The following is a 16,128-nucleotide window of genomic DNA, read 5'->3' on the forward strand; positions in this document are numbered from 1 at the left end:
GAGAAATGCTGGAGCGAGACAGAAGTTAAGAGAGGAGAGCGAGAGACCTGTGAACACAGCAGTAGTCTGTGCTACTCATGCTGTGCAGTCAAGACCACCTTCAGAGAGGTTATGTGGGTCAGTCTATGTACGAAGAAATCCTCCAAATGCAAGCTATTGTCACTGAGCAACACTTCGGTTTTTTAGAATAATAAGTCTGGCCCACTTAGAAAGGGAGAGAGTGTGCATGTAAAACAACCGGCAACAGTTTTACATTCATGCACCTTTTAGGCACCTGAACTCAATAATACCACAACAACCAGGAAATCTGTGATCAGAACGTTAGTCTGTTCAAATACAAGCACCAGATATTGCACAGATATACAGCAGAAAAAAGCAGAATAAACAGTCAAGCCCTTGAAAATCTTGTTTTTGTGCATCAAATAAAACACCAAAACATTTTCCAAATATTTTCTGGCAGGCTGAAAAAACTATGCAACCTGATTTTTTGTGATCCATCAGTGATCCATCAAATTCTGTTGGCTGATGGGTATGCGTCAAGACCCACTGATTGCACAACTGGACAGAACTAACCTGCACATCATCACTGCCTGAACATTCACTAAACATTGAGAAAATAACACCCACCCACCGCTCACCAATCCCACATCTGCATCAGTACCACTCACCTCAATTTATGCCCTTGTGATCTGTTACGTATCTGAGCAAATAAATACCTGTACAGTACAGCAAAAGATTTCTGTCAGCAAGGAGGAGAATATAAGCAGCTTAGAGATATCAAACAAGATGTAAAGTGGTGATATTGGTATAAAAGGAAGGCAAAAGGTGATATAGACTTCTACTTCACCCCAATCTATTTCTGTGCCCTCTTAAACTGAAAGAAGGAAATGACTGTATTTGATTACATTCTGTAATTTATAATACTAAGTATGTCAGTTTCTATATGTCCTTTTCTATATGATAGCCTATAACAGAGGTATATAACATTTTCAAGCCATTTTAAGACATTTAGCTATTCCATTTGAAGACCCTTGGATTAAACAAACAAAGCCACACTGCCACATTTTGACACATTACAAAAACAAAGATGAGTTTAGAAACAGCATACAGCCCTGACAACATTCTACACAAAAGCCACACCTGTGCATGCTGTGTGAGTTGCCTCTTTGCAGACATAAATCATATATCATAGAGATGTGGAGAATCACCGACTGATAACACGCTCACACTTGTTTTATAAAAGGCAACCGTACAGAAAGAGTTCAGCAGCTGGCGTGATTCAGAGGTGCTGATGGATCACAGGAACCTGAGAGTGTTCCCCGTAGAGGAGCATCCTCACACGCACACACACACTCACACAGACAGCCTCCTCGATACCAAATGCAGCTGCTGCCACACATTCGCACGCCCTTCCCATGATCCAGTGAAAATCAGGTGAGCAGGCTGAAGGTCCTGAGGTGGTCTATCCATCCATCCAACTTATCTAATGACCAATCATGCCAATAAAGTATCTTGAAATTGAATTGAAAATGGCAAGATAGAAAACACAGGGAGGGATTTTAATATATATATATATATTCAGCAATGTTATGTGCACAAAGAACGAGGTCAGCTGACTATACTGAATGACCAGGTCATTCCATCAATGGGTTCTTTCTTCCCTGATGGCACGTGAATATTCCAAGATGACAATGCCAGGATTCATCAGGCTCAAATTGCGAAAGAGTGGTTCTGGTTCACACATGGATTGGCCACCGCAGAGTCCAGACCTTAACCCCATTGAGAATCTTTGGGATGTGCTGGAGAAGACTTTGCGCAGCGGTCGGACTTTCGCATCATCAATACAAGATATTGAGTGAAAAATTAATCCAACTCTGGACGGGAAAAACAGGATTTTTTTTTAAAAACACGCCGGCCTCAGGCGTAAACGCCTTGGTGGACACAGCCCCTTAGATTGTGTGACTTATTTTGTGACGGGCAGTGTATATTTAAATATAATGCTAAAGCTATCAAAACTTTTAAGATTCTTGGAAATATCATTTAAAAACTGTGACTGTATGACATTTGGTTATAAAGGTTTGGTTATTATTGTTATGTGCCCCTCTCTTCTCCTCTTTTTCTTTATTTTCTTTGTGTTGTAACATTGTCCCTTTAATTACTTTGTTATTATGTTTTTCCTCTGTTTATATTATTGCATTATGTGTATTGTAACTTGCAATAATTACAATAAAATATATATATATATATATATATATATATATATATATATATATATATAAAAATATATATAAGTACATTTTTTATATAAAAGATGATTATATGTTTGTAGTAAAAAGCAGTGACAATTAATTATGAATGCACAAAAACAAGATAGAATACATAATGCGGTACATTACCTCACATCAGCACTATCACTGCTTTTAACGTACACACATGTTTGTGTGTCTGTGTGCCACAGTCCGCCCACCTACACCACAGGCAGTCTCTCCATCACAGCTGGTTACCAAACAGTGGCATGAAAGAATATAATTGATGCTTAAAACATCATCACTTTGCTCTTGAGGAAAGCACTTAATCTCAGGTTACTCAACTGAGTTTAAATATGCTTTAGATAAAGGTGTCTGCTCATTGACAACTTACTTCAATAAACTCTTCAGATACACTTTTTTCAAGAAATTGAATGAGTTAATTACATGACTGAGTGGTTTTGCAAGGTGTCTTTTCTCATAAAACCAACGCTTCACTGTACAAATCATTTACAATCCACAAATCTGTAGAGAAGAATACAGTCAGTTGTTTCTACCGTGTCCCTAAACGTGTCACTCAAGCTCAACGTTACGCTATTCAACAGCCCAGAGGTGCCTGAATCCACAGGAACATGTGCAGGCAAGTAGCAAAGTGTCACAAATAAAACTTAAACGTGAGTTTATCGCCTCTGCAAAACTGCAAGGTTTTCCCAACAGAAGCCAACAACATCTCCAAATTGGTAAGATATGATGGTCCCATGATAAAGCTTGGGATCCATTTTTCAGTGAAAGTTATATCACTTACAAAGGGTTACAGCACACCACTCATTAACAAGCCCTATAATTTTAAGCAATTTATATTCATACCTGTAGCTGAATTTGAATAGTTTTGATTTCTGTTTAAAGAATGAAGAACTGTACTGCTAATACTGGTCTCAGTCAGAACTACTCAAGTAATTGGCACAAAATACAGTTACTGTAAATCCAGACGATAATGAGGCAGAGGGAAATGTACTGTAATAATGTAACATCTCATAACCAGATGCTTGATCAATGAAAGCGGCTGAAATGAGAGCATCCTATTAAAAATTGTGCCAGCTGGCATACAGGTACATCTGGCCTGATCTTTAAAGCATTATAGAAGGGATGCTACCCAGTGACTGTACAGTCTCCTTTATGTGTTTATTATCTGACTCTATTTTCTCTTAGTTTGACTAAATACAAGCCAACTCCTGAACCGGCTAACCGTCTTCTAGGAATTGTGATAAAATTACAGCGCATGTGGGGTGGTGACCATCACCACCGCTGACACACTTGAACGTGTTAAGTGACCTACTGTAGCAAAGACACCTCATTCTGAGCACCTGAGAGAGACGACTTTGCTGATAAATAATAAGTATATTTTTATCGCCAATATTTTATTTAGTATATAAAATATTAAAATAGTTTTACAGTGTTCAAGTGCAATTTCTATAAGTTCCTTAGAAAATAAAGCATAATCAGCTACAAAAAAGTAAAAGCAAAACACCAGATTTTTTCAGAATCAAATTTTTCCTGAATCTAATTTCAAAGATCTAAAAGGATACATCAGTACACCTGTAAGGGCCTGCAGATGCTACTGGAAAAAGAAAATGTGGAAATTATGTTTTTTGTCAGATGTCTGGGAAGAGCTTGAAACAAACCGTCCTCATCTCATTTGCAGAGAAACGCTAACAGCCTCTGCGTCTGCGTCTTTGTAAACGAATCATTTCAAGATTCACTGACTTTAAAATGTCGCGACGGAGCAAACATGAAACACAGTGGAGTGTCTTTTAAATTATAATTGTGTAGATCCCACAGGCTGTTTGGAGGCTTTCCTCTCTGTAAATATCCTAAATGGAACCACTTTGAAAAAATACACAAACCGCTCGCTCAAAATAGCATGAAAAAAACAGGTAACTGAACAGAAGGGGAAAAACAGTGAACTCAAAATAAACTCTCCCAGTTGAGAGTGCTAAAACTGTGAAGTCTTGATGATAATAGTTAAGATGCTTACGGTCCGGCTGTTTCCTCATACATGTGGAGGCTATGGGACCTCCTGCAGGGAAGAAAATAAAGGAGAGCACATTCCCTTCGGGTTTGAGCAGATTGCTTCAATTTTTTTGAGAGATTTCCTCCCAGATCAATAGGACCCCACTAAAGTTCAATTACAGGCCTCTGAATGACCTCACGCCTCCTCAAAACACTTCCCTGAAAATAATCACACGGTGTATGGCAGGGGCTAACAGAAAAGTCAGAATTCCCACTGCAGACATTATTCTATGTTTGGAGAAAGAAAGCCACTTGAATAATCTTTCAGTCTTCAGCAATCCCAGCAACATGTAGAAACACACAATACGTGATGCGCTATGAAAAATGATCTTGATTTTTTAAAACAAGAAATACAAAAAATATAGAGGAAAAAAGTATAAAAAGAATAAAAAATTAAATACATTATAAAAATAAAAGATTAGGTGTATATGTGTGTCATAATAAGAAATAAAAGTCCAAAGCAATTAAAAGCGTAAATGTAAAAGGGTAAATGCATTAAATCAGACAAAATAGTTTTCATTACTTTGTTGCCATAAGTACAGCCCCTGAAGAAAAGACTTGACTTATAATTGATTTCAGTTCAGAAACAACACTTTGTGTAACTAGAACCAATCAATACATCACTTTTCTGTAGTGAAAACCATCACATTTAGAGGTGACCGTGTCAGAATTCCGCTTCTAAGGCATTTATAAATTCTGACAAAACTCCTGAGAATATAACTCTACTCCAGACTAATGCCACTCAAATGCCAGGCTTCAGAAGGCATTTAAATCCTTAGAAATCTGAGCACTGCTTGTATTAAACGAATGTCTGAAAATCTCATTAAATACTGTAAACCACACTGAACAGAGCCTCTGTGTCTGTTTCTGTCAATCAATAAGTGAGAATCTGTCTCAGGTGAGCTACACGGCACTCATGGGACTTCCTGTGTGTTTAAAGGAAATGCAACATCTATAGCTCTGCATTATCAAAGTCATAAGTGCAGCAATAATAAGCACACAATTACACTGGATTTGAGCAAATCAAGGCCATTACAAGCCATAACCACATGATGGGTTATATTAGGTTTGGAGAGGATTTGTCACAGACAGCTGGCAGGTGAAATGGTGACCTTAAGGTGCTACAAACACAAAAAGTGGCACAGATGATGCTTTAGTTCCCCAAGCGGATGTAAATACAGTCAATGAGTGCGTTTACACACACAAAATAAACGGATATCTATCCAAAATCTTCTTAAAAAGAAACCGGTTTTCACGTGTTACATGCACAGTAATAAACCGGCTGCGCAGAAAACCACGTTTACATAGAATTTTGAGATTTTCCGGGTTTTTCGAGTGCAGTGACGTCCTTGTCGATAGTCTGTTAAGTAATAAAAAATGCTGCGGGAAAACGGTCAGAAGCTATTATTTATATCTTTTATGTCCGCAGAACCTGCATTTGCAACAATAGTTCTTTATTTTGACGTTTCTACATCAACTGCATGATTCGAGAGCGGACTTGTAAACGTCATTTTACTATAACTTCCGTTTGGGACATTTACTACACATTTTAACTGAGTGAAAACCGGTAAAGGCGTTTAAATGCACCGTGAAATCGGAATAACGGGCAAAAAAACTACCACTGCCGAGCTGGTTTTGCTTACGCCGTTTATGAGCTTTCCCCGATAAAAGAAAAACATTTTACATGTTTACTTGACCTTCCATATATCAGCTTATTAAGCTCCGAAGTAAGACCGTGTATGTAAACACGCTCAATGTTGGGATGAGCTTAAAACAAGATGTTTGCTATTTAATCCTGTAATTTACAGTTTAATATAGTAGAATGTCACTATGCTTCCAACAACTTCAGTGGCAGTAAATTTATGACACATTTAGAAACTAACGTGTAAACTAAACCAAACCAATTCATATATATACCACTGAAGAAGTTTCATTCACAGTCCTTTACAGGTCAGACAAACAAAGATAAACAAGCAAGCCAAGTGATAAAAGCAGGTAAGAAGATAGGCCTGTATCTCATGAGGGTAAAGCCAGAGAAAATCCCCACTGAAGCATCACACGGGAGTCAGATATGCCACTTTATTCTGACAAGTGTTACTTTTCTAAAAGCACCATGATCAAGTGATCTCAAATTACTGAGATTTTGTGCAGAAGGGGATTTTAAAGCCAAAAGTTTAAAGGTACGACAAGAATTGAGGAAAAAGCCATCACTCTTACACCTTGTGCTAAGCAGGTGTGAAGAATATAAACCGTGTCTCAGTCATGGTGTTACGAGTGTGCTATTATTAGTGGGTTTATCTTAAAGGGATGTGATTCTTGATGCTCTTCCTTCCATATTTGCCCTGACAGGATATGGTGAACTTCAAAGTTATTGCAAGAGAAGCTTCAGTGCAATAACAACGGGTTGCCCTGTTCCAAAACTACAGAGGAATTATAATAAAAGGTAATACAGTGACAAAAGTCAGCATCTCAATATCACAGAGTCTCATGTGTTTTAACATCATATTCTCAAACAGCAGCATGAGTGTGTTTTCTCCCACACAGGTGGAAGACATATGGGAGGTAGGCACAGCGTTTGCATAGTCTGTGTGTGAATACCAGTAAAACTCAGGAGATACAGAAGTTTAGCAGTGGACTGAAATAATACAAAGCCCTTGGCAAAGATCTCTTTCACACGCACACACCGCAGACCTTACATTCTACCTTAAAATGAACCAGAATAAAGCTTACAGCTATGTTTTCATTTTGACACACCTACATTCTGAAACTGTAGAAGTAGATTTCAGCGAAACTTTCTTTAGGGTCACGGTAGAAACAACATGGGGAATTATATGTAAGGGGACCCACAATGTATGTAGACAGTAATGGATAATTCTAAGGTAATAAACATTACGTTTCATTTTGTAATATGGATGCAATATATTATATTGCATTTCGGTCAAAAGATGCTCCACAAAATTGCACACTGGACCTTTAAAACGTATGAAAGACGTGAAAGAATGAAAATGTACAGCTTTGTTTCCATTCTGATACACCTTCTTAGATATAATGTAAAATGAGATTTCAGTTGAGTCCACTTGCATAGACTATACTGCTTGGGGATGTGATTTTGAGTACACGGTGTGGGTTGCCTGCCAGTATGAGATCAGCTCAAACACTCACATAACTACGGCTACGGGAAATAAAACATGGATTTCACTATATTTTTATGTTCATTTGGTGTGTCATTGTTTTAGAACTATATTTATGGTTCCAGAAAACAAAAAGGATCAATTTCAAATTTGATTCTCAACCTTTGCAATACTGCTCAGTACTATGCAGGCAGAGTTTATCCTATTTTATCATCACATTATTCAACAAGCTGTCTCAATGAAATTACTTCTATATAACATTACAGACCTCATGGAGAAACAACAAATCCCATTAGAGTTGGCAGACCAAGTCTGTTCACATAATGTGTGTGTCTCAATATTTTAGATGTTGCACACATTCAGACACACATTTATTAAGACAAACTTTTATTAGGTCCAAAAATATGCCAAAGATACTAGCTAAATAAGCTTGATTCCACAGGTCATTGCTACAACGGTGTCACAACACAATACATATTAGGTATTAAGAAGACCTAGAGTCTATTAAGTAGAGTTTGTTTTTTACATTAGCATACAGACTAGGGTTGGACGGTGTACCGGTGCTACGGTAGCATTGCGATGCTAAAGCTTCAAAATACCCACGATGCCTCTCTATTTTTGAAACTGTAGTATCGTAGTTAATGTTGCATATGCGCATTAACTCTGTCCCTCACATTGACGAGTTATCTTGTCATTTAAAAAAAAGGTTACCCGCCAAAGAAGAGTTATTACGGCAATCTGTGTTTGTACTGTTATACAGCAGGTGGCGCTGTAACACACCTTTGGAAAAAGTACAGAAGCTCTGAACCTTGAACGTATATGTTTTATATGTTTATAATGATTGTTCTGTGTGTAATCTGGGTGGAGTCTTTGTACAAAAAATGTTAATTATCTCAAATTAAGATAGAAGAATACAGTTTCTCTTGTTTGACTCTGTTCTCTGTTGATATATTGTTTGTCCATTAATAAATTATAGAAAATGTACTGTGAGCCATCAAAGTTCAGTGAAAATGTAAATAAACGCTGGCGCTGGCTGGCGGGGAAAGAGTTAATATTTATTTGAACACTTAAATCTGCCTTTTTGCGGTGTTTATCTCCTAAATAAATGTGTGTTTTGAATCACTCGGACAAGTTAATGATTCAAATTGGAGTTTTGAACGAGTTGATTAAATGATTTACTAACTCAATGGAAAATTGAGGCCACTTACTGGCCGCCTTAGTTCTGCATTTAAAGAAAGCCTAATATTTCCCTTAATAAAGACTGCTGTACCAATGAAATTTATCCCACATTTGAATTAGTCCCCACGTGAAAAATTATTTAGTGTACTTTGGTATTTACTACAGTAAACTATTAAAACTCATAGACACTATTGTTTGTTATATTTAAGTATACTACAGTATTTGCTACAATTTATCCAATTATTACAGTTAGTACAACAACATATTCTAGTCCAAAGCATAATACTCAACTCAACTCAACTCAACTTTATTTATATAGCGCTTTTTACAATTTTCATTGTTACAAAGCAGCTGTAATACACTTTACATAAGTTAATACAAAATGTTTCATCTAAATCTGTGTTTTTTGTATAGATTTGAATGACATGGTATAACATCGTGATACTACTTGGTATCGAGATACTTCAGCTGGTATAGTGTCGTGAGACATGTTTATGGTACCGTGAAAACCCTATTACAGAATTAAAGAGGGGTAATTCATATAGAATACATAGACATCAGAGTCTTGTTCATTTACAGATCTATAAGAGGAATTTAATATTTATTCATGAACACAAAACACCAGATATGCATTCTGAGCTTCAATAAAGGTCATTCCTGATGAATTCCTCACACAAACCTCAAGTGACCGAAGATAAAAGAGGAGGTGTGTCTTACCTTCTGTGCTGAGGCCAGGGCTGGAGGTGAATTTGGCTACATCCACGATCTTCACAGCAAACTGCTGGCCCGTCTCCCTGTTCATGCATCTTCGTACCACGCTAAACGGCCCCCTTGAAATAAAAATAAAAGAGAAGGTTAGAACCGCATTGCACCTGGAGCTGTTGCGGTTAGTGGTGGTAAGAGTATGTTTTACAATGGCCAATAATACCAGTGATGATACCAATGATGATTTTCTTTTACAAATTTACTTAAAAAAATGTACTAAATTGAACCAGACTGACCATAACTGTTCAAAACCAATAATCATTGAACCCCCTACAAAATGAAGTAACTATTAGACTAAATGACAACCCAGATTGAGAAATGTCTTATCTGTACTATATTGTCGAAGATTGAACAACGGTACTGAGAGTAATGTAGAGTCTAAAAGAAAGGTAATAGTAAAGATAAGACAATAAGAAATGAAATACAACACAAATGTATCTCTGTATTGTGTCGAATGTCAATCATTTACCAGAAAACACAAACACAGGTTGCTTTTAAGAAACTTAGATCCAATAAGATCCTTCAGTTGGAGGGGAAAGTGTGACTTTCATCTTCAACACTGTCATTTTAGACCACATGAGGCTTACTAGTAAAGTAGTGAGGGCTTAAGGGGGTCGCACACCGGACGCGGATCCGCTTCATACAGAAAACCTCTCGATTCGAGTTACCCCTCTCATCTTTGATGTTCACAGGGTTGATGGGATTGTGTAATGCAATGGGAGTTGTGTGATAAATGGCAGCTATTTAAGCTTGCGGTGTGTATCTCCCTTTCTCTCAGTGGTAAAATCTCTGTTCTCTCATTGTCGGTTTCTACACAATGTAATCAAAAACACAATGAAATGCTATAATTAAATAATCACAATTTTGTCAGGATTGTGGCCAAGCAGTTAAAACAAATCGTTTAGAATTCTACAGAGAGCAGTGAGCAGCTCTAGAGTGTCACCGTTCAAATAAATATATTCAAGTGATCTTATTAGGGGTGTCACATTTTAGGTTAATGCAATATAAGTCACTTTGGATATTAGTGTCTGCCAAATGCATAAATGTTAATATCGGTATTGATAATAACTGTAATATAAAAAGATATTATATATTTTTGATATTGTGCTAATTCTACACTAGGGATGGGCGATATATATATAGCGATTCATGCTAATTATACATCTATCGATTCAATGTTTTATGCTCAGCTCTTCCATGAGCTACGGCTGTTTAATCAGTAGGAAGTATTGCTCGATCTAAAAAAACTACGAGATTGAGCCGTTTATAACGTGTATTTGAAAAAGCAACACTCGTTTATCATCATTACTCTAAATAAACTTTATTATCATGAAAATACCTGAAAAGGTTTCAGGAACAGCAATAGAAAATTACCACAGGCATTTCCTGGAACTAATTGTTCTTCTTCTGTTTTGCATATTCGGAGTTTCTGCACAAGACACCTCTGGCTTTCAGATGTGGCGGCATTTAACCGTAAATCATTGCGAAACTGACCATAAGAATCATACGATATATCGCCCAGCCCTAATCTACACATATGGTAATATTGTAAATGATTTTTATTCATACATTCTCTGAATGGTTATGTTTTCATGTTTTCAGAAATTCAGGATTTCAGTTCTTTAAACTTTGAATCAATGGCTCTAAGGTTTCGGGTTCTCTGAAACATATTGTATGCGTTTCATAGTATTTCAAAAGATCAATGAGATTTTAATTTCTCGTGTTTTACCCATCATTTCCAGATGATATTTTCCAGCATTTGGTCTGCACAAAAGCTACTTTATCTTAATGTTAAAGCTCTTAGGATTTCAAAGAGAACTTCAAGCTTGTCAGCTCAGATTTCATTAAGTTCATCTCCATCTCTTTGATCTATCCTCTCAACTACTTGACAAGGATGTAAATGCAATATTACACTTCTGAGGCTAAAAATACACTTTTTCTCTATAGTGTGCTGAGTGAAAATAAGTTGATATTTACATATTCGAAAGCCCAGCACGTTCACAGTCTTATACTTGACATTTACTCTTGAGATTGCTGCAAGGAAGTCTCATCCATCATTACAGGTTACCCAGTGCAATCCGTCCTATAGATGTCCGAACATATAAACCGAAAGACTGAAAAGAGCAGAACATGTACTGGTTGTCAGAAGTTGGGAAGTATTGCAGTAGACATCGCCTTGTTCTCTGGCTAAACTGTTAATGAACCGTCCAATAAATGTGTGGAACCATCCTGAGAAACACTGTTTCATGAAGCTCATTTGGCAGAGCATTGTGTTAGCAGTGCAAAGGTCATGGGTACCGTGAATGCACTATATGTTACTCTAGAAAAAAGCATCCACCAAATGCATAAATCTACAATAATATGCCTCTAGACTTACGTTTACTTTTATTCATTTAGCAGACACTTTTATCAAAAGCCACTTACAGACGATAGAGCATTTAACTTTTAAACATAGCGTTTAAAAAAACTTGATGAAATGCAATGGAATGAAACCATATTACATAACAGTTGAATTGGTATGAAAAGTAGGTCTCTATAAAGTAAAGCTTGGTCAACCATTGCTGCTAAATAAAGAAAAATAATATACAATCAAATTCTACTGAATTTTTCTTAGTTCAACGGTAAATTGACCAATTATTGACCTTACTTTGTATTATTACAATGTCAATAGCATATGGACTATATGGTGAGACCTAAATGACCCACGACTCCAATCAAAAGCCACTTTCTAAAAACAGATGTGAATAAGACCAAAAAACTTTGATTGAGGTCTAAAATTGCAATACAACTGGAGAAGGATGCAAACAGGGAAACTATTCAGAGAGCTTATTATCACTATAACTTTCTAATACTGGTGTGACAGGGGTTGTGTTTTCACAACAAAAAATGTTGGAGCAGATGGCATGAGATACTGGCAGAGTGCCATGGTACAGCCACATGCAGCTCAGAGCAGGACTCATCCGGTTATGCTAAAAACCATATATACAATGACACTCTGTAACATCTGCATGGACTATACCTCTGCTTATACGAACCACAATAGTTCCCATGTACTTCAACATTTTTAGTCACAAGAGTCTGAAACTCATTTCTTGAAATTGAGGGGAAATTCTACACGGATGATGTAAAAATTTCTGGGCAGCCAATCCCCTTCACAGATGGATCTCTAGAGATTCAGATTATAAATGTGAGAGGAGTGAATTTATATCCTGGACATTACGAAAACGTTATTTTGTTAACACACTGTACTTTGTCACTTTTTTCACTCTTATTCTCCATAAGTCTTGAACATGCCCAGGGAAAGGAAAAACATCATTATATAACATTACAGGGAGAGCTTACCAAAACAATAAAAAAAACTTGAACTGTATTCACGCTCTTGTCGTTCCAAACCTCTATGACTTTCTTTCTTCAGTGAAACACAAAAGAACATATTTGAGAAACTTCTCATTGGTTTTGTATCCATACAATGGTAGTAAATGGAGCACAGTGTCTTTTCGTTACCATTGCTCTTACAATTATCTTCTTTTGTGTTGAACAGAAGCAAGTCCTACATTTGAATAGACATGAGAGTGAGTAATTCATTTTCATACATTTTCATTTCGGTTGAACCGTCTCATTAAAAGCGGTTTGGCACTGGCCATTGGGCCATCCTTACTGTTGAGCCCTGTAATCTCAGTGGCAGAGCAAACAGAAACCAGTGCGGTGCTCTGCTGTGCTGATTTAGCACGCCACCGTGGGAATTTGCGGCAACAAGGGCATCGAAACAAATGTGCATCGGCCATTCGCTCCCGGCAACTGCTGAGGCTGACATGCACAAGCAGCGACATGCTGTAACACGCAGTGGGGTTCTGTGTCTGGTGCCAGCAAACCCGGCTGATTAGATTAGATAAGAAGCCCAGAGCAGACGTGAGAACTGCAGTCACAGGTCACATACGCAGCATTAACAACTCTTGAGTAAACCCAAGTAAAGATGCAGAGTGCTACTGTATATGCAATGATCATAAATGAGGATGTCCTCTGCAGTGGCCGGTGACGTGCTGGCAGGTAGAAATATGAGGTGAGGAGGAAATGAGGAGCGATGGCAGGAAAGGAAGTACAGTGACATAAAAAGGAAGATGAGAGAAAAGTGAAGTAGAAACAAGGATGGGTTTAGGAGAATCGCTCCGACAGCAGGGAGGCTGGCAGTGGAAGATCACTGGTGTTTCGTGACAGTTGGGATCTATTACAGTGTGCGGGAGATGATGGTTGAGGTGCTGGGTTCCTCCTGCAGAGGATAACTCCTGCAGCATAAACAAAAGACGGCGTGCGTGCCTGCAGGCCACCGGGACAGCTGAGGGCTCCCTGCCTGTGAAAAATGGTGACAATACACTGCCAGAAACTATAAATCAATCTTATGTCTGTAGTTTCATCTGCATGAGTGCATAAGTCTGTGCCATCGGAGTTAACGCATGCCACTTTCAAATCGTAGTTTGTCCAGAGTCAATGGGTCCGTGTATGGGCAGGTGTGTGTGCATGCCCTGTGTCAATATAGATACCAAAAGTCAATGCACATTGCTGCATAAAACCAACAAATGGATAAATAGAACGCTGGCAGTTAAAGTACAGCAGGTAAATACAGAACATTGAAAGTCTCATTGAAGCATCGATTAGCATTGGCATTAAGCACTAAAAACAAACAGCATTATTGCTGTACTGGGTCAAGTCATCTCGTGTTTCAAAGAGAGCTATATAAATACGGGCAGATGAGTTAGTCATAGAGGAAGAGAGATAAAAGGAACCGGCACTGAAGAACAATGATGTTCAGTCATGCATAAAAGCGTGTAAATGTTTAAAAGATGTGGTAGAAAATCCAACTCAGCCATATAATGTGAACTAATCTGCGCTGCTAAATAAGATTAAAACTGTGGTTTTCAGTTGTTGTAAGAAAAAGTATGTTTGCAGTGTTATATGAAGTGACTAACTAACCCCACAGTCTCAATCATTACATAAATCAAAAGCTCGATTAAATGGATCGAATGTGTTTCAGAGTTTGAACAAAACTGGCACAAAATGTGAGAAATAGAGAAATAAAACCATTCATTAAAGCCGGAATGATACAGCTTTGTGATTGACGGCGTCCAATTTTAAATGACTGCTTGGAAACTCAACTGTGCAAAAAGGGCACATCATTAACACAAGAACCCAGCCTCGCTCTTCAAGGCAGAACTTTCTAAATTGCAACATAAATTAAAGGTTAAAGGGGAACTGTGTACACTGATAAGACAAGTGGTGATTTCATTAGAGCAGGCCATAAATCTAGATTAATAAGACTAACAGTTGAACTGCTGTGACGATAGAAGAGGAATTGATAAAAAATGTTTTGGCATAAAAACCAGCTCAAGTGACTATTTCAAAAAGGAAACGAATAGGAAATCGGAAACTCAAAGAGTCTAATTTTATAAGGTTTAGAGTCACTGAAGCCACAATGAAGACCGGATGATGATTTGTAGCTGGGTAGAGAGGGTGTAAAGGGAACCATCAGATATAGATTCAGCTCTCTACGGCTCATGCAGGAAGTTTTGGAGGAGCGCAGCTGCATGCTGGGAGCGACCAAGAGATTTGCATTTTTCAGCTCTGTGGATTTCAAGACAAATACATCTGCAAAAGGGTGCACACACAGATACCACGGGAGGGAAAGTGCTTAAAGAGGAATGCGATTGAGTCCTGAACTTTGGGATACACGTTTTTTTGTTTACTACTCGTGAACACTCGGTTTTGTTCGTATTGCTTTTCGCTGTTATACAAAAACAGCCAAATAAAAATGTGGGTGTTTTCATTCAAGGACTAATTTTAAAAGGTTGACTCTACTTTGAAGGTAAGTTAATACAACAAATAATTTATTGTAAACGTAAAGCATTTTTTTAAGGCAGCGGGGTAACAATGTTTATTTAGTTGAATATAAAACTGATTTTAACAGTGTAATTGATACGAGACATGACCCACAAAGGCGTGATTAAACAAAGCACACTTATTGAACCTTCCAAGACAATGTGAGTTATTTAAAGTGGATTGTATTACATGAAAGAGAGACATCTAAAAATGTGCAGTCCATGGCACTGCTATATAGATTTAAAATTCCCATTTTTGGACAGCCATAGTATTGTTGACATAATAAGCTTAAACAACTGAAATTAGATCAAATAACGGAATATGAAACAATGACAGGTCTGAAGGAAGCACCGTCAGAAAGAAAGGAAGGAGATTAAATTACACCCTTAATACACCCTTTAGGCCCCAACAAATCAAAATCACAGTGTTACCCTGTATGACAAGCACCCGTGTATAGAAAGCCTTTAGAGGCAAGCATGTCAGCCGATGAGCTATGTGTATCACACAGTACCACCACGGCCACGCCAAAGTCCAAAACCTTATAGATAGGGTGCAGCAGAGATGACGTTTTTGTATGCAAACCCCAGAAGCGAGTTAGCATTTTAGGACATCTGGTTCCATCGCCCCAAAGGGCGTTAGATGTCATCGTGCATATAAATCTTACAAATAATGCAATATGGACAAACATCTCTAAAAACGTAAACGCGAATTCATCAAACAGAGTAATTACTTACCAGGGAACACATTTTTTATAAAGTTTGAAAGCGTTGTAGGAGTTTTGTGGTGGTGATATTGATATCAAACGACCATTTAGTGAAGTCTGTTTATAGCATCATGTTAGCGTTTTACTTTTGACGATTGTATTT

General features: G+C 37.7%; 1 protein-coding gene across 16 annotated transcripts in view; it reads right to left on the reverse strand.

The window, feature by feature from the left end:
• The window catches only part of caska (calcium/calmodulin-dependent serine protein kinase a), a 115,700-nt gene that overhangs the window by 47,213 nt on the left and 52,359 nt on the right, over positions 1 to 16,128 (reverse strand). For all 16 annotated transcript variants that reach the window (XM_056755803.1, XM_056755812.1, XM_056755805.1 and 13 more), the window contains exon 2: positions 9,344 to 9,456. In XM_056755803.1, the coding sequence (XP_056611781.1) occupies positions 9,344 to 9,456 (113 nt within the window). The remainder of the gene's footprint in view (positions 1 to 9,343; positions 9,457 to 16,128) is intronic.

The sequence above is a fragment of the Triplophysa dalaica genome, chromosome 8 (assembly GCF_015846415.1).
Source record: "Triplophysa dalaica isolate WHDGS20190420 chromosome 8, ASM1584641v1, whole genome shotgun sequence".
NCBI lineage: Eukaryota > Metazoa > Chordata > Actinopteri > Cypriniformes > Nemacheilidae > Triplophysa > Triplophysa dalaica.